This window comes from Vipera berus (assembly GCF_964194415.1).
Source record: "Vipera berus genome assembly, chromosome: 2".
Lineage (NCBI taxonomy): Eukaryota > Metazoa > Chordata > Lepidosauria > Squamata > Viperidae > Vipera > Vipera berus.
Window position 1 is genome coordinate 203,181,616 of NC_138203.1, and position 20,292 is coordinate 203,201,907.

At 37.6% G+C, this 20,292-nt stretch overlaps 1 protein-coding gene across 2 annotated transcripts in view; it reads right to left on the reverse strand.

Annotated features, from left to right (window-relative positions):
• TRPC7 (transient receptor potential cation channel subfamily C member 7) overlaps window positions 1–20,292 on the reverse strand; it is a gene marked incomplete at both ends in the record, with an annotated part of 178,874 nt that overhangs the window by 46,913 nt on the left and 111,669 nt on the right. For both annotated transcript variants that reach the window (XM_081316764.1, XM_081316763.1), the window contains 2 exons: window positions 10,145–10,378; window positions 15,848–16,064. In XM_081316764.1, the coding sequence (XP_081172890.1) occupies window positions 10,145–10,378; window positions 15,848–16,064 (451 nt within the window). The remainder of the gene's footprint in view (window positions 1–10,144; window positions 10,379–15,847; window positions 16,065–20,292) is intronic.

Sequence of the window (20,292 nt, forward strand, 5' to 3'; positions counted from 1 at the left end):
TGCCAGAGAATCCAAGGAATGTAGGCTAGCTAGAGAAGTTGAGGAAAACATCACAAAGAAAGTGATGGCAAATCACCTAACTAAAGCTGTCTGGATGGGTCCATCTTATCCACAGGGCTCAAAGTTGACTGAAAAGCAACATATCTTTCTCTTGGGCCAGAGCAGAATTTACAGGTTCTCCACTACCTAACAACTTAGAAAACAAAGTGGAATAAGAAAGCAGCCTGTGCTATGTTCATATGAACACTGGTTTGAGAGGGGAGCATTGTTTGCTGGAAACTACCACAGATGAGTCCTTCTTACATAAATAGGAGCCAGTGAAAGCAAAATGGACTTCATGTTCAGGTAAAGATAGTAATAGCAATAGCATTTATACCACTTATATACCACTCCATAGTGCTTTATAGCACTCTCTGGGCAGTTTACAAATGTCAGCATATTGCTTGCAAAAATCTGGGTTCTCATTTTACCATCTTCAGAAGGATAGAAGGCTGAGTCAACCTTGAGCAGGTCAAGATCGAACTCCTGGCAGTGGGCAGAATCAGCCTGCAATGCTGCATTCTAACCACTGCACCACCACAGCTCTTAAAGATGTCACTGACAGTAATTCCTTCCCATATTTTATCCCTTTAAAATTTGCAGCATCTTGGGGCTTCTGGTTTGCCATTGCGGCACTGGCGGAAGCATGGAGGTGAGCTCTGTTTTTAGTGTCCGGTTTTATCCCGCTGGGTGACCCTGCAAAGGGTTGAAAGTTGCCCTGTAGGGGCGATGAGCAAGGAGAGGACCCCTGCTTGATCACGGAAGGGTGGCAGCTCTCCAAACTGGCGGGGAAAAGACCGTCCATAGCAATATGGTTCGTCATTAAGTTGCTGACAGCTGAAGTCAAAACTACAACCAAGTATCTTTAAAGCAACACAGATGAAACTGGGTGAGATATGATCTTATCTTTAAGACTTTAAATATTTTTCCTGCAAAAACTGCCCAAAGTATTTCTCCCCCTGTGAGTAGAGAGGGAAGGGAATTCTTACCCCACCCTCTAAGAACAGCGGTGATTGACTACTTAGGGAAAAAGAGCAATTATAAGAACAATTCTAAGTTAATTAGATGCACATACCTTTGAAATTTGGAAACTAAAAGTTTTCCTATTCTTGCTGGAGATATTGGCTTTATTTAAAAAGAAAAGAAATAAACCTTGAAAAACTATTGTTAAAATTCGGGACTTAAAAAGTTTTAAATGGCATCTTGTGATAAAATATGCTATTACAACTTGTTATTGACTAAAAGAGACTTGGCTGGAAGCCCAGAAATGAGAAAAAACCCTCTCGACCTTGACATACCACCTGTGAGAAACACAGCTGTAAAGAAGGAACTGCAAGGAAGTTTATTTGGCCTGTTTGAACTATGAAGATAAACCTTTATTGACTTTCAGAATTATATGTGGGAAATTGTTTTCCTATTTCTTTACATAAAAGTCTTTGTTACTACATGAGATGATGGAATACCTTGGAATACTATGAATTCTTACCTGCCAAATAATTTTCACTATAAGACTATCCGCAACATGTGAAATAGATATCACACATCTAGCTACAAAAACTATTTTTAACATTTGATTTTAAAATCCTTAATTTAATACATTATCAAGAGAATATGGATGAAGATGAGGAAAAAATCCTTTCTATGTTGAAATCAATACATGAAACCATTCTTTCAGCATGTAACAAAATAAGAGGCAACATAAAGGAACAAGATGCCAGCTTAAATATACAGAGCCAGATTTTGGCTACTTAAGACCCAACAATGCAGAAAGCAACAGGAGAAATGGAACAACCAAATATTAAGTCAGAGGACCCAACTGACCAACAGATCCAGCCAACGGGGAAATTAGAAAAGAGAGCGACAACATTGAAAATGGAAAAGTTGTTTTTTTCATAAATCAGAAGGAACTTGAGGAAAAGGAAGAAGAACAGACTGAATGGAAGATAAACTTATTAGGACAACTGTGGGAAACTGGAATAATGGGGAGGCAATCAAAGAAATATAATGGGGCTAGTTCTTCCAAAAAATGTAATTATAGAGGGAGAACTGTTTGATGAATTAAAAGTATTGACATGGATGGTTAGTTGGCAAAGGAAAAAAGCCAGAGTAAGGCTGAAAGAAACCAGGGTTTTGTTTTATATGGTGGGATTTTATACTATTGATTAGAAGGTTGAAGATGGTGGAATATAGATATTTTTTTTAGAAAATAAAGTAATATTATAACTGAATAGGTGAGATGTGTAATTAATAGATTTTGGTTTAATATGGTGAAAAAAGAGACATTTTGGAAAATAGAATAAGATTATATGCAAATAATTAAGATATATATTTAGAATATTAGATTTTGTTATAAAAAGGGGAAAATGTAGAAGTTGAGATAAGGAAAACTCTACTTACCTAAAGCTTAGAAACTATAACATACCAAATGTTAAGTTGAATATTGAGGGGAAATTAAAGCCTGGGGGAAAAGCTACAACAGGACATTGATGTATATAAGATTGAATGTAAACACAATTAAGATATGTATAAGTTCAAAATTATTGATAAATGTAACAAAGAGGGTTTTACTTAGTTGATAACAATAAGAATTACATTAATTCAATATGGATAGTAGATATTAAAGGATAAAGAGAGGAAATATCTGATGTTGTAACTTGAGATTTGTGTTAAAGATTTATGTATGTTATGGAATCATTGATTACCTAGTCACCATGTTGCTTTTTAAATGTTTAATTGTAAAATTAGAAAATCAATAAAATATTATATTAAAAAAATTGCAGCATCTTTTTCTCTAATAAGTGAATTCTTTGTTTTGCATGCAACAAGGGGAAAGGATAATTGAAGCAAGCTTTGGGGAGCAGTAAATAATGTTGCAGAACTAAGACAGATCACAGTGCCCAGGATATCTTAAAGATACCATCCAAATATATCTGATGGCCATTATGCTGATAGCAGAGCAAGCTCATATCCATGAAAGTCAATTGAAACTATGTGCCAGGCTACAGAAAAAATATGCTGATACAGCAGTAAGATGTTAACAAGTCAGGAGTAATATAGATACCATGGAGTTTTAGGAAAGAGAAATCTAGTTTCTGGCTATATAAAAAATGGAGTGTCTGAGGAACATAAACAAAAGTGTAATACATAAAACTGGAAATCACAGACTGGATGGAACATGGCAAAACAAATTGGCAGAGGAAAGAGACAAGGCTTTATACTCTCCTTTTATTTGCTCAATTTATATGCTAAATATAGGTTGAAGGAGGCTGGTTTGAAAGAAAATGAGTGTTGGGGAAAAAAGCATTGTTGATGACGCTACCTTGATAGCTGAAAATGCAAATGATCTGCAAACTCTAGTGACAATAGTTGAAGGCTACATTGAAAAAAAACACCAAGAATAAGAGTAAATACAAAGAACATTAAATAAATGATTGAAGTTAGGTAATCCGACTTAGACAAGATAATTACAAAAATTAAAATGGTAGGTATTAAAGACTGCTCTCTAGGTCAACATTTGTTGCAGGCTAGCACTTGGTGAAGTAACAATAATGGAAAAATATTCAAATTCTTTATAGGTATTTATACCTATAAAAGTCAGAATTATGTAAGCAATATATTTTGAAGAAGCAAAACAAAAAGAATATAAATGCTTTTGAATGCTGGTGTCAAAGAAGCCACTTGAGAATTCCATGGATATATAGAATCATTAAATAAATCTAGAATTCTCACTTGAGACTCTTGAAATAAATAGGCTCAAAGTATTCTATTCTGGACACATGATGCAAAAACTTAGCTTTCTTGAGAAGTCTATAAGACTAGGAAAATTAAAAGGAAAGAGAAGAGCAAGGTGGATCAACACAATTACAGTGATGAGTAAACCACTGAAAGATTTAAAGAGTCAGGGTGCAGCCAGAAAATCCTTGAGAAATTCTGTCTGTGTGGTTATGAATCAAGAATGACTTGATGACACAAAAGCAATCAAATCAACACCAAATATAAAGAAAAATGTCCAAGTAATAATTTTGTCCCTAAGCATAAATATCTCCAAACAAGACATTATCACCTGAATTTTACATAGGTTATTCTTTAGGCAAACCATAAACCACACAGTCTTGGCCAGCTGAGGTATTGTTTGATACTAACTGATGCTAAACAGCAATATAATTGAATAAAATTGCTGGTCACATCACATCACAAACAGCAGATTTTGTTCTTAAAAGTACAGTAGATTAAAGTTTCAGGAAAATAAACACCTACCTCTTATTAATTTAATCTGTGTACTATTTTACAAAAAAAATATATGTTGGGTGGCTGTTCTGAAGAAAAATGGTGGTTATTGAGATGGATACCATGCTGCTGGCTTTCAGCTTGCTTCCACTTATTAAAACCTATGCTGGCCTTTCATTTTGACATCATTTTTTTAAAAAAAAAAAACCTTTTCCCTGTTCATTTCAACACCTTGCCCTACATTCTTGGTTCCCATGCATAGCAGGTATGTTGTGCTACCTCCTTCTTCCTTTGAAGCCTCTCTTAGCATTCATATTTTGTGGAAACACTTTGCCTTAGTCTTCCTTCTCAAGAAAGAAAGAAATTTTTTTGTCAAGGACTCATGTTTGAGATTGTAAGTGTGAATACAGAATATTGACTATTATGTGCATGAAGCTGTTTGCATCTGTCACCTTTATGTTTGTAGTTCCCTTTTCTCGCTTTCCTTGATTGCCCTAACACAAAGAGACAATTTTACTGCTACTAATTCTGACAGGTGAACAGCCAGAATGATTTTCATAAACAAGCAGCATTTGAAAACACATGAAGTATTCATGATAGGCAAGCAGTTCAGATTCAGATTCTCCTGAAAAAGCTTCAAAAACTTAGCTCCTTAACTGAATTGATAACAAGGCAAAGTTCAATAGAAGCAAAAAAAAAAAAAAAAAAGGATGCACAAATTTCAGAGACAGGATCACAGTGGTGGTATACTACATTGAATTAGAAATGGAAAGGAGATGTTAAAATAAAAATCATGGAGAAAGTAAAAAAGCATTGAATCTGTCATATTCTGTCATATTGGCAGAATATTAACTAAATGTATAGTTTCATGATAAAATATTGTTTAATTTTTTAAATCCTGGAACAAAGTATAAATTCAGTCTTATATTTCCAGTACACAAGAGCTGTAATTATACAGTTGTGTCACAAGAGGGAGATGAGTACCACAGTATGATATGTATAAAAAAAAAATAGTTTCAAACAGCTTTTAAGAAAAGGAAGCAGGGGAAATAAAGGGGGTGTAATGAATTAGCATGTCCCATTTGTTTGATAACTGTTTTGCTAATTGCATTCCTGAAGTTTTGCCGAAAAGTCTTCTGAGTAGTGTCTGAGCGATATAAATCAATATTGCTCCAATTGCATTGGATTTTAACAATTATGCTCTCTCCCTGATCTGTATTTTTGCAGTTCACTATAACAATATTGTCTTACTCAAGCATTATGCAAAACAGGAAGAATTTTATGTTAGCAATCTTTTTTATTATCTTCTCTCAGAGAGAAAGCAAGAGAGAGACAGAGAAAGGTACCAGAACATTTCAGGCCAGCTGAGCATTTAAAGAATAAAACAGACTGGTGGTTTAAATTTTGTTTGTTTGTGTGTGTGTGTGTGTGTGTGTGTGTGTGTGTCTATCATCAACCTCCTATTAGCGCAGCTTTATTTCAAGCCTTCCATGTATTTGTAATCACTAGACCATTCCTACAGGTAATTATTGACTTACGATCATTCGTTTAAAGAACATACAAAGTTGTGATAGTGCTGGAAAAAGTGGATTATGACAGTGTCCATGCAGTCACATGATCAAAACATGGGTGCTTGGCAACCATTATGTATTTACAATATTTGCAGCTTACCAGAGTCACATGATCACCATTTACAACTTTCCCAGGGAGTTTCTGACAAGCAAAGTCTCTGGGGAACGCTGTATTTTGCAACTGCAAAAAATGTCATACAATTGGGCATGACTCATTTAACAATCTCATTGTTTAATGACAGAAGTTCTAGTCCTAGTTGCGACTGTACTGAACTACCTGTATTAGAAAAGAGAAAGTAAAGAAATAAAATATTCAGAGCTGCCAAGAACTTAGAGCATACCAAAACTGGGCAAACTCATATCAGACAAGAAGGACTTCATGTAGCATTGTCTGGAAATAAGATTTATGACTAGGAGATAGAAATTAATCTTCTAACTTGGTGTGGTCCAATTTCATTGAACCAGAACCCCACCTGGCAAAGGAGAGGACCCACAAGTGGGATTCATCTTCTTCTTCCACAAATGCTTCTCAAATCTGTCACATTCTTTCTGCATGTCAAGCAGTGGGGTACAGGAATTAAGATTTAGTGTAAGCTAGATACAGCCATGCTTGAATTTCAGTCCTCAGTGAAGGAAACATGACTGCCTTCTCTCATTCCAGCATCCCATTTGCAAAGCCTAACATGAGGAATGTATTGTAAACCTCCCTCAACTTATTTTTTTTCCTTCTATCTTTCTTCCCAGTTCCTATTCTTGGCAGTCGTAATTCTGCATTCAAATGTTATGTATTAAGTGGGATAAACTGCTGGGAACACTTATATGTCATATATCCAAATAACTAGCATCCCAAAGTGCTGTGTTTCCATTGCATATTGAGCCCGTATCGGGGTTATGTTAATTAATTATGTAGTTGGATAGTTTTTTCTTAGCTGTTATATATGCCATTTATAATTTTATTGTTTTTTTAAATCCTGCTTTAGGTATTAGCTGCCCAAAGTTGGGCATTTGAGATGGGTGTCCGCATAAATTACTTAAACAAATAAAATGAGTTAGGTTTGGCTTTAATGTGAGGAATTTATTTATTCTACTTTCATAGCCTTCTATAGTATAAATCACAAGCTTGGGCAGTTCAATAAACTATAAAAGGGGTAGGAGTTTGTGAGATCTCAGTGGGAAGAGGGGCACCTGTCTCATGTTTTCTAGGTTCTGCTAGATGGCACCATTTAAGGGAAGGAATATGAAGCCCATTCATCCTATCTGATCTAGTGGAACAAGCAGATATCTTCAGGAAGCAGCAGTCCTGAAAATTACCTGGCCCTGTGCCATTTAGAGCTTTAAAGGTGATAACTAGCATCTTGAATTGCACTCAGATAAAAAGTGGAAGCCAGAGAAGCTTGCACAGCAGTAGCTCATTAGGGACAAACCACATTGTGCCCAGAACACTATCACTATTTTCTGGATCAGCTGTAATTTTTATATTGTCTTCATAGATACATGCCCTATGCATTGCAACTAAGCTCCTAATATGAATTTGGGGTTTCATTTGGGATTTTAACATTGACAATCTTATGTTCTTTCCAAGAAGATGGATTGGAAATGGCATCCGGCAGCAATCCAAGGCAAATACAAAGAATACCTAATCAAGAAATATCATCTAGATATTGTTATTTTTTGGTTTAATCACATCCCTACTCACTGTTGAGTTTGCTGGCCATGCTACAATCAGCTGAATGTTTTATTTCCTGCCATATATAGCCTAGGAGGCACTGCTCCAAAAGTGATACATGTGCTACGACCTGTGAAGTGTACATAAGACCTAGCTATGAATACCTCCAGGTCTTTTTATTATTATTATTTTGAGAAAACAAGTTAGATGCCTTCATGTTTAAGTTACTTCCAAATCTCAACATTATCCAAGTTTAAGAGATTTGTTTTCAACTCTTTACTGAGGATGTTTTACTTTTATGCAACTGAATGGAATCTGCATTTGAATTCTGAATATTCCAGAGATGAAGCAAACCTTTCCAAAAATGGAACTATATATTCTAATTTGCAAAAGATAATTTGAAAGACTTGAATCTTAACATTAAAAAAAACAAGATCATGGCATCCGGCCATCTCAATTCCTGGCAAATAGATGGGGAAGAAATGGAGGTAGTGACAGATTTTATTTTCCTGGGCTCCAAGATCACCACAGATGGGGACTGCAGCCAAGAAATTAAAAGACATTTGCTCCTGGGGAGGAAAGCCATGGCAAATCTAGACAGCACACTAAAAAGCAGAGATATCACCCTGTCAACAAAAGTGCGTATAGTCAAGGCTATGGTCTTCCCAGTTGCAATGTATGGCTGTGAAAGTTGGACCATAAGAAAGGCCGAGCGCCAAAGAATTGAGGCCTTTGAACTATGGTGCTGGAGAAGACTCCTGCAAGTCCCTTGGACTGCAAGGCGATCAAACCGATCAGTCCTAGAGGAGATCAACCCTGACTGATCTTTAGAAGGCCAGATACTGAAGTTGAAACTCAAATAGTTTGGCCACCTAATGAGAAGGAAGGACTCACTGGAGAAGAGCCTAATGATGGGAAAGATTGAGGGCAATAGAAGAAGGGGATGACAGAGAATGAGATGGCTGGATGGAGTCACTGAAGCAGTAGGCGTGAGCTTAAATGGACTCCAGAAGATGGTAGAGGACAGGAAGGCCTGGAGGAACGTTGTCCATGAGGTTGTGATGGGTTGGACATGACTTTGCAACTAACAACAACAATTTGAAAGATGTTGCAGTGAAATTTGGGCTGGACAAATGTGCCACTCTTACAGTCATTAGGGAAAAAATAGTGAAAACTGAAGGAATCCAGATGCCCTATAGAAACAACAACAAGAGTCAGGATGAAGACAATCACTGCAAATACCTGAACATCTTTCAAGCTGACAACATCAAGCACACTGAGGTCAAGAAGAAGGTTGGATGTGAATACATCATGAGAGTGAAGAAGATCTTAAAGTCCAAACTCAGTGGAGGAAATACCATCAAGGCAGATAATACCTGGGCAATTGTAATCATTAGATACACAGTTGGAATAGTGGATTGGATTCAAGCAGATTAGAAGCTCTAGATAGGAAGACCAGAAAAATCATGACAATGAATCGTGCCCTTCCTCCACATAACAGTGCTGTCAGCCTCCACTTATTAGGGAGCATTGTTGAGTATGGAATGTTGCAAGTATATCAATGAAAAATTAAAAAAGGGCATTGGAAGAATATCTGAAGGACAGTGAGGAAGGTACACTGAAGCTGGTACACCCTGAAGGCTTACTGAATACTGATGAGATCAATTGGCCTACAAGAAAGACTAAATGAGGAATAGAAAAAAGACATGACAAGACAAAGTATTAAATGCCTAGTACACAGACGTGGATATGCGTGCACACACACATACACACAAACACACAAGGCCTAGCTGGCAAAGCAGATAATAAGACCAGGAAAGTTGAAGAAACAGTCAGAAGGGCTAATTCTGGCTGCACAAGAACAAATTGCACGAGAGCAAATTTGTCTTAAGAACATATACATACAAAGACAGAGTTGAGAAGACAGCAAAAGACTGCCAATGCTGTTTATGCAAAGAAGTTGAAGAAACAGTGGACCACCTTGTTAGCTGCTTGCTAACAGGATGAGAAAGTAGCAACAATGGTGCATTTGCACATCTGCAAAAAATACTATTTGCTTGGAAGCAGGAATTGCTGGAACTACAAAACAGACAAAGTAATAGGAATTGAAGAAGCTAAAGTGCTCTGAGACTTTAGAATTCAAAAAGACAAGCACCTGCCAGGTAACATTCCAGATTTAACAATTCTCGATAAGAAAGACAAAAATGTTTGGATATTGAATATGGCACTACTTGGAAACAGCAGAACGGAAGAGAAAGAACTGGAGAAAATCACACAATACAAAGACCTGCAAATAGAAGTAAAGTGGCTATGCTCAAAGAAAGCAAAGATAGTATCAATATTAGTAAATGTCTTGGGTACAATCACAATGCATCTGGAGCATCATTTGAACACCATAGGCATTGACAAAATCATCTTCAATCAATTGCAAAAGGCAGCTATACCTGAAACAGCTTGCATCCTATAACAATAACTTTAACACCATCAAACAACATCTGCCTATCCCAGATTCCTTGAGATAAAGGGTGGATAAAAATACTAAATCCAGTCTAAAGATCTGGCTGATTGTGTGCAAATCATATTGATATTTCTTCAATGTTAACCACAATTTGAAAATAATTAAGAAAAAACGCTTTCTTACCATATGTGAAGTAGGCGACCTGAGGAGGAAGGGTGACATTATTGAGGTCATTGTCTTGGACAAAGAGATCCACATATTGTTGTGCTTCTGAGGCTTTGAGAAAAGCCATGAATCTGGCAGTAAAGGAAGCTACAAAAATAGACAGCATCCCAAAATCCAGCAAGTTCCAAAGATGCATGGCATATTCACGGGGACCTTCTTCCCAGATTTCTTTGCATTCAGACCATATCATTCCTATAATGGTTCACAAACACAATCAGTACCCAATCAGTAACAGCTCACGTAATGTCATCCTTCAGCTTTTCCAACATATACTGTATGTATCAATATTAAGTGTGGCATTAAATATGCACACAAATTTTATTCCATTTGTATTTCCAGTCACTTTTCCCAACAGTAGATATGGTTCTTTTTATTTTGACCTATCACGCAATAAGATTCAGGCTTGAGTTGGGATTTGAATACCTCTTTGTTCTTCTAATCACTCTATTACAATATTTTTATTTTTTATTTATTTATTTTAATTCCATTTATATCCCGCCCTTGTCTGAAGACTCAGGACGGCTTACAAGCTTAGCAGTAGCCTTCATTCTATGTATATGCCTGCTTATTAGGGCTTTCACACACACCCCAAGCGGCATTATTACAAAGTCAGCTTAATTGCCCCCAACAATCTGGGTCCTCATTTTACCTACCTCGGAAGGACAGAAGGCTGAGTCAACCTTGAGCCTGGTGGGATGCGAACCTGCACTAATTGCAGGCAGCTGGTGTTACTTAAGGAGGCATTAGCCCACTGCTCCACCAAGGTTCTAAATTATCTTTCTCCTTGCTTTTCTTCCCAGATCAACCTAGTAGTAAAAATAATATTCCTTGGATTCTCACTTCAACATAGATCTTCTTAGAATGCAAAATATAGCTACAAGAGCAATCTATATTATGTCACAGAAGCTGTTACAAAACGCTGAAAACCAAGGATATATTCAGTATAATGAATGCAGTAATATATATTGGGGTTGCATTCAAGATTGACAATTGTCATAAGGACCAGAAATATGTATAAGTCAATAATAGGCATGGCCAAGGTATAAATAGGGCAGATAATACTATTCTCCACGTTATAATTACCATTGCCATCTGTATCATTATTATCACTAACCTCATTATCCTGCTTATTATTTTGTCACCAGTTCTATTTTACGTAGTTATATTATCATACATAATCAGTAGTTTCATGGTTAAATAATAGCCAATGTTACTGTTGCTGTATATATCTCCAGCTGCTATTGCTGAACCCATGTTATTTATTTTCAAACTCTAGTCTATTATCTTTTATTACAATGGAGACAAGAAGCCACAGTATCTCCAGTTGAATACTCTATGCTCTACTGGGTTTCACAGTTGAAAGAAACTGCAATTTAGAAAGAAAAGTATCATTTCAACTTTGGAGGGCTTTATTGAAATTTTGAAAGTTTTTTCCAGAAATGTATCTACCCTCTCCTGTCAAATGAAGGTCATTGCAGGGAGGCCTTAATTCTTTAGGAAGGGCCATCACATCCAAGAAGTCAGCATTATCAAGAAAGGCGAATATTAGTAGCTCAGGGTTGAAATTTATTTATTTATTTATTTATTTTATTGGATTTGTATACCGCCCTATTCCCATAGGACTCAGGGCGGTTTACAGGGCAGTTAAAACCATGAATACAAAAAAAATAAAAACAATTAAAACAAATTAAATTCAAGCCCCAAGAGTAAATCTAAAACCCAGTTAAATTAACAACCCCACAGTCTGGACCAAATAGATCGAGGAGCCAAGTTTTCAGGTCCCGGCGAAATGAGCGAAGGTCGGGGACAGTCCTAAGTTCTGTGGGTAGTTGGTTCCATAGGGCAGGCACACCCACAGAGAACGCCCTTCCCCTGGGAATAACCCGCCGGCATTCATTAACCGGCGGTACCCTGAGAAGGCCCTCCCTGTGGGGGCACACAGGACGATAGGAAGATGATGCCGGCAGCAGGTGTTCCCTTAGATATTCCGGACCCAAGCCATTTAGGGCTTTATAGGTCATTACCAGCACCTTGAATCTCACCCGGAGGGCAACCGGAAGCCAATGCAGCTCACAGAGAAGAGGTGTTACATGGGAGTATCGGGAAGCTCCCATCAAAACTCGCGTGGCTGAATTCTGCACCAGTTGAAGCCTTCGGGTGGTCCTCAAGGGCAGCCCCATGTAGAGAGCGTTGCAGTAGTCTAACCGGGAGGTCACAAGTGCATGAGTGACTGTACGTAGAGCATCTTGGTCCAGATAGGGATGCAACTGGCGCACCAGGCGAATCTGGGCAAAAGTCCCCCTGGTCACAGCTCCTATATGATCTTCCAAACTGAGCCGTGAATCCAGGAGGACTCCCAAGTTGCAAGCCCTATCAACGGGGGGTAATACCTCATCCCCTATTTTTAATGATGGAGAAGGCTGGTCAGCCCGAGATGCCGGTATGAACAGCCACTCAGTCTTGTCAGGATTGAGACGAAGTCTGTTTCTCCCCATCCAAACCCGGACCGCCTCCAGGCAACGGGACATCACAGTGAGGGCATCACTGGGTTGGGTCGGGGTGGAAAGAAAAAGTTGGGTATCATCAGTGTACTGGTGATACCCCACCCCAAAACCACGAATGAGCTCACCCAGCGGCTTCATGTAGATGTTGAACAGGAGGGGAGAGAGGACTGACCCCTGAGGGACTCCACAAATGAGAGATCTCGGGGTGGACCTCTGTCCTCCCGTCAACACCGACTGTGAGCGGCCCAGGAGGTAGGAGGAAAACCACTGTAAAACGGTGCCTCCCACTCCCAGCCTCCTGAGACACTGCAGTAGGATACTATGGTCGATGGTATCAAAAGCCGCTGAAAGGTCTAATAGGACTAGGACAGAGGAACAACCCCTGTCCCGAGCCCGCCAGAGATCATTCACCAGTGCGACCAATGCTGTCTCTGTGCTATGCCCAGGTCTGAAACCCAATTAGTACGGGTCGAGATAATCAGTTTCCTCCAGGAAATGAAGGGTCCTTGGTGCTCTCTGTCTTGGTTCTTCCCTTGAAGATGTTTCATTACTCAAACTAGGTAACGTCATCAATGCTAGTGATCTTCAACTAGCACTGATGATGTTACCTAATTTGGGTAATGAAACATCTTCAAAAAAACAACCAAGCTCAGAGAGCACCAAAGACCTCTCAAATCATCATTACCTCCCATACTGTAGTACGTCCTGGGGACTGAGGTTGATGGTGGGTCACTCATATTTACTTCATCCAGTCATGGCAGGGATGAGATGCCACTCAGGGTCTTTCTGATTTGTAACTCAGTCTCTTTCCACTATGCTACTTTCAAAACATTCCTTGATTCTTCCTAGCAGTGGAACTATTTGGAACATACAATAGGTCCTTCCAAGGTCAGCTCATGAGCTGCAATAGAGTAATTCAGAACATACATTTGTTCAGGTCTGAATCTTCTCTCATCTGGTACTGAGCCATGAAAAACCACTGTTGTCCCATGCCCAAATTAAAAATAAGAGTGATCATTTTGAAAAAGCCACCCCTTCACAATTTGAAGGATTGTGGTAGAGCATGGGTGTCAAACTTGCCATGTCACATGATGTGTCGTGATGTATCATGACTCTTTTTGCATTGCCAACAATGGGGTGGGCATGGCTTTGGTATGATGAAACTGGCCCACCAGCCAGTAGTTTGACACCCCTGTGGTAGAGCAAGTGTCTGGAGAGTTGTCTGAGAAAGATCTTTAATTTTACTTCAACTTATTGTTGACCAGTGTCTTATTCTGAGCAATTGTTTGATATTTTGGGAGGAATATTATTTAGCCATCCTAAACTTTATTGGTTTATTTTATGGAGAAGACCCAATAAGTTAATATTTTATATTTCTACCTCGAGTAGCTTCCTCAAAAATCAGAATAGGCATCCACATACCTCTTCCCTTTGTGCACACATTGCTCAATATAATGCATCAAATTTGGTATTTGCAAGAATAATTACAAATCAACCACAGCAAAATCAATCACATCCAGGTCCCAAATCAAAGGATGGCTGCTTAAAATTCCCGATATACATTAACTTTCATAGCAATTTAGCTTGCTTACAAAAATTACACCAAAAATTAGAGCCAATTATGTTTTTTCCTATTGCAGGTTATGGTAGAATAAAGTTCTGTTTTCTAAATCTTGCTCTGATTTGGTGGTATAATGGGATTGCGTTATCTCTGGAATTACCTAGATCAGTTTGAGCCATTTCTAAAGCTTTTGCACAGTTTCTTGTAGTTATTTACTGTTTGCTCCCTGCCCAATTTTACAGTGCTGAAAGTTTTATGACCAAAGAATAGCTTACACACCACAAATGTATTTCTCATTCAAATTTATTTCATTCTGTTCAGTTCTAAACAAATTACTCTAGAGTATCGCTTTTAATTCACTTCAGTATCATAAAAAATACACTTCTTATATCCTCTGTACAGAGGAGGAAGATGATTTGACTTAGAGACAAAAAAGAATATATTCTGTATATTGTGGTTGTAGACAGCAAAAGAGTTACCGGTATTTTCTCTAAATAATAAATTCCCTGAAGACACTTTAATTTGATTTTTTTAAAAAAAAATAAATAACCCACCTGCTATTCATATTCTTAAGGCTTGTCAATTATTCATTCTGTTAAAATATAATACCTCACTACTGTTTAACTTGTAACTGCATGAATGTATTATTTTCTCTACTTTTCAGTTAGTTTATCTAATAGTTTGGAGCTAAGGTTGGTGTCAGTCCTTGAAAAATAATCCTCAGTTTAGAGCAGCAGAGGGCAGCATGTGGACTTCCAGATGTTGAATTACATCTCTTATCAATTGGCTATGCTGGGTGGGCTGCTGGGAATTGTAATTCCCCACATCTGGAAGCTACTTGTTCCTCCTCCCTGCTGAAATGTCTGAGAAAATTTCTTAATACCACTTCGTATGAACAGATTAGGAGACCACCACAGTGACATACCCAGTTGAAGCTTATTCCACCCAATATATGTGGCAGTATTTGAAAGGAAACATCTGGCCTGAGTGTTCTCACAATTGCTTCATCATAGATGTCCACAGTAGGCAAATCCACGTAGACCACGGGTGTCAAACTCGTTGTCTCACGTGATGTGTCAGAACATATCACAAGTTTTTTTGCATTGCCGGAGCTGGGGTAGGTGCGGCCTTCATATGATGCAACCGATCCACTGGCTGGCAGTTTGACACCCCTGATGTAGAACATTATTTTTCTTGTGACTCTCTTAGTTTGGAATAATAATAAAATATCGGCAATCAATAGATGATTTCTCAGCCAGTCGGTTCCGGTTCATTGACCCTTCAGCTCAGATTTGCTATCTGATATTACAATACAGATTTTCAACATTTAACCATGAAATTTGGTACAGAATGAAGCACTACGGAAATATGAGACATACGATAGCCAAAGCAAAATAGCCATTTTACCCCCCCCAATCAAGGTCGGTGGGTATTTTTGCCTCATCCAAAGAGTGCCTGCATAAGAGAGGAAGAGAGAAGAGTGCAACAAATATTTCTAGGAAAGCTGGATCCACAAGTTATTACAGACCAGTAATAATGTGCAGTTTTCCACTAAATCTGTGAATAGATAGCATACCAAAGTAAAAGAAAACTTACCTAAAACCCATTTCATGATTAGCATTTCTGTCCATGAAAATTGTGTGGTTTTCACTCTAAATATTTGTTTGGGGTGATCCATGGCAGTTTCATTGGGAAGCAGCTTTACACCTTCAAATCTGTCGGAAGCATTCACTACTAGCAGTCCAAGAAAAATTGTAAAAGAAACAGCATGTGCCACAAACTTCATAAAGGGGCTTCGGAGTGTACGTCCCAGCTGAAACCAAAAATAACCGTAAGTTCTTTTTTTCCTGTCCTTTTCCCTTTTTCAAATTTCCTAGCTTTTATTTATTTAAAATTCAAAAGTTTTTTTTCCCCACTTGGCTTAGGCATTTCACTTATGTCATTTTATCTTTAGTACTCAAGCCACATATCAGAAAATTTTAATCAATATGGCTAAGAATTTTAAAACATTTTTAATATTGGAAAAATATAAATAAGCTAAAGAATAAGATAACTTTAAAGTTCCCAAGAACAAAAAAAACACCCATATCTTTCCTTTCATCCAATTAAATTCCAAATGAGCAACTGAGAAATGAAATAAAGGCATCTTTCATAGATCTCTTATGATACATTTTGATAAAAACTACATACAACTCAAAAGCTCTGCAAGGGCCAGAAAATTATGCCCAATTCTCTTATCTATTTTAACCAAGATAGCCAAATTGATTTGGAAAAAAAAAAGAAGAAAGTGATTTAGAATAAGAATCTTGCAGATTTTCAGTTCAGTTCAGTTTTATGGCCCCGGAATTGTTTTTACATTCCAAATGAACATGGTGGTAGATAGAAATTGCATCCACATTTTAAAAATATGCAAGGTAATTAAGATAGCTAATCCAATGTTATTTAGTCTTTTTTAAAGAAGGAAAGCATGCAGAACATGGCTTCTGAAATGCTTAACAACACTTTTATAAGCAGAGGGTGCAGGAGGTATCTGTATTTTCTGCTGGGTAAGAAATCATCGTTTCAGTGTTCATTTGGGTGAACACTGTTCCTCCTTTATGTTGGATCTGCCCATATTTACATATGTATAGCTTGTCCATATTGCAACCCAATTTTGTGTGGCTCACAAGACAAAACAGTAAAACAAAGAGTAAAAACTAATGGCATTCTGGGCAACACTCTGTCACACATCAACAACACACATCTTGCTGGGCTCTGATCTCATCTCACCCCAATGCTAGTGGGGGAAGGATCAATGTATATGTGGATGTGTATGCTGAGAAGCACAGGATAGGCTAGGTAAAGGTAAAGGTAAAGGTTCCCCCGCACATGCGTGCTAGTCGTTTCTGACTCTAGGGGCCGGTGCTCATCTCCGTTTCAAAACCAAAGAGTCAGCGCTTGTCCGAGGACGTCTCCATGGTCATGTGGCCAGCATGAGTAGACACCAAAGGCGCAGGGAACGCTGTTACCTTCCCACCGTAGTGGTCCCTATTTTTCTACTTGCATTTTTACATGCTTTCGAACTGCTAGGTTGGCAGAAGCTGGGACGAGTAACAGGCGCTCACTCTGCTACACGGCACTCGGGATTCGACCCGCCAAACTGCCAACCTTCTGATTGACAAGCTCACCATCCTAACCCACTGAGCCACACCGCGTCCCTACAGGATAGGCTACATCTGCTTTATTTAGTCCTAGGAGAAAAAAGTCAAAAGGACCTGGGATGGAACAGTGACATTTGAAGCCACTATCAGCTGCTTCTTCCACTGGGGAATTTGGGGGGGGGCAGATTTTTTTTCTCTGCAGTCCCCAGGTTGAGCCACCAACATTTTTGATCCCAGCTTTTGCTAATTTCTCTCCCCTCCCCCATAATAAATTTGATCCCAGTTCTTTTTTCAGAAGGTTTTCCTGATGATGGAAAAATCACCAAGAAGTTTTATCATTGTTAAATATTAGACCAGGACTGGTAAGATTGAGATAGATTAAAGCCTACATCAAACTAACTTTTTAAATTATTTTGAGCTCCTGAAGGAAAGGCAGAGTAGAAACCTAACACTTTATTTTATAACAAATTTCTGAAACCCGGGGAACTTATAACAAAGTTTTTTATTATAAAAACTTTTTCCCTCTCTCCAAGAGTTCCTGGATTATCTAAGAAATAAGCATCATTGCTTTTTTCAGATATTGTCAGAATGAACAACCTGCCTCCAGAGGTGGTGAATGCTCCAACACTGGAGGTTTTTAAGAAGAGACTGGACAGCCATTTGTCTGAAATGGTATAGGGTTTCCTGCCTGAGCAGGGGTTTGGACTAGATGACCTCCAAGGTCCCTTCCAACTTATTATTATTATTATTATTATTATTATTATTATTATTATTATTATTATTATTATTATTATTATTATTATTATTATTATTATTATTATTATTATTATTATTATTATTATACAGTTGCAGGAATTGGTTATGGCCAGTCTAGAGAAAGAAAGGACTAGAGGGACATATTAGCAATCCCTTCCAAGGTTTCTTCCAGCTCTATTCTGATTGATTGAAAGTCTGAAATTCAATTTGTCTAATGCTTGCTTAGCAAGTTCACAGTGTCAGTATGGCACTTTGCATCTTCATATAACAAGAAAATATATGCTTGGATATTCTCAGATTATTTACAGAAAGAGATGCTAAGAAAAGTTTAGAAAACATGAACACTATACACAGACTGTTTGAATTTGATAAGGGAACAATTGTCCACTTCCGCTCAAAGAAATGCACAACATATATTTCAAGTATTCTTCATCACTCTATAAGTAAAATCTCACACTTATCCTGCTAGATGTGTTGGCTTAGCAAAACTTTGTAAAACAATAAAAAAAACCCTGCTATAATAATTAAGAGAAGAAACTGGGATGATGATAGAAGATACACACCCATATTTTTTCATAACATACAGGCAATGTGGTTTTTAAAATATTTTTTTTAAAAAAGAATTGAAATGAATATTTTTCAATTTTTGTACCAATTTGGTGGGAATTTTTGTATATTCAGAATCTAACTGAAACCTTATATATATATATTCAAAAAGCCTTGACAAATACTTTATATATATATATATATATATATATATATATATATATATATATATATATATATATATATATATATATATATATATTTGCAGGAATTTTCCAAGACTGCTTTCTTTCAAGTGGGTAAAACTATTGGGAAGTATAAGACTAACATCCAGATGTTTCATAGCTTGTCCAGCAAGATCATGAGTTAAATGATTCCTGCTTGTTCTATCCATCAGCATTCAGCTGGATTAAACACAGACATGTCAAACTCACAATGTCGCGAGACATCACGTGACATATTGGAGCTTTCTCACCATTGCCAGTAATGGGGTGGGTGCGGTTTCTTCATGACGTGTCCGGCCTGTGGCCCAGCAGTTTGACACCCCTGGATTAAAGCATACTGGGGGTAAACCATCTTCCTATACTTTTGTGATCTCTTAACCCAGCCATAAATGAGATCAGTTTGGGTAAATTATTCTCCAATCCATAGATAAGCTACCTCAGTATATTTGATAAGTCATTATCCAATTAACCATCCAATAATTATCCAACTGGGTGCTTGTGCTACCTGCAAACTCTTACCAAAAGCTAGATAAGCCAAAACAGGAACATTCATATCTAATCCAGCAAGGAGTGAGATTTTTTTTAAAAAAAGAAAAGAATCAAGGGACATCAAAACTAATACTTTGATGTCTCAAAAATTCCTATGCAGCCCCAATTGGCTAACAGTTACTTAGTGAGGTAGGAAGGACAGGAAGTGAGTTGTGCTGTCAGGGATCTTGTAAGAGCAATTGTCTCCATCTTTCCACTTGACATTTGTGGCTACGGTACATAAGAATGCAAAAACACTTTCTCAAAAGTAACGTTCTTTCCTTCAAACAGTGCAGAAATGAAATACAATGTGTGTTTTAATATTATTTTCTAACATTGATAAAAGTTGCTTATGTGCCTATCTCAGAAATGAAACATCTATGGATTGGGCTACTAAATTAATAGAAACGCAACCTGCCTTCAGCAGTGAGATTAGAAGCACATTCAATGTTATTGGGGGAAAAAAAAATCTTGACTGAACATAGAAGCAAATGAATTTTTTTTAATAAAATTTCTTTTCTCTGCCGATGTCAAAATTTCAGATTCAATCAACATTGCATAAATATTTTATTTCCAAGCATTCCCTGGAATGATAGCTTTCAAAGCGTCATTTCAAAATGTCATTGATAGCTGTAAATAGTGCAGATTTTTAGAATTTTTGAGTCACACTGAGAGAAGAAGAGACAGTGAAAGAGAGATTAACTTGAAGATGTCGATGCTTCAGCTGAAATGTTTTCAACATCCTCTCCAAAAATTGGAAGATTGTTATTTCCAAGTTCCTAGTTTTTAAAGCGGGAGTGGGGTTGGAGAAACGCATCACCTGTGTACTTGATTAGCATTGTTGCCA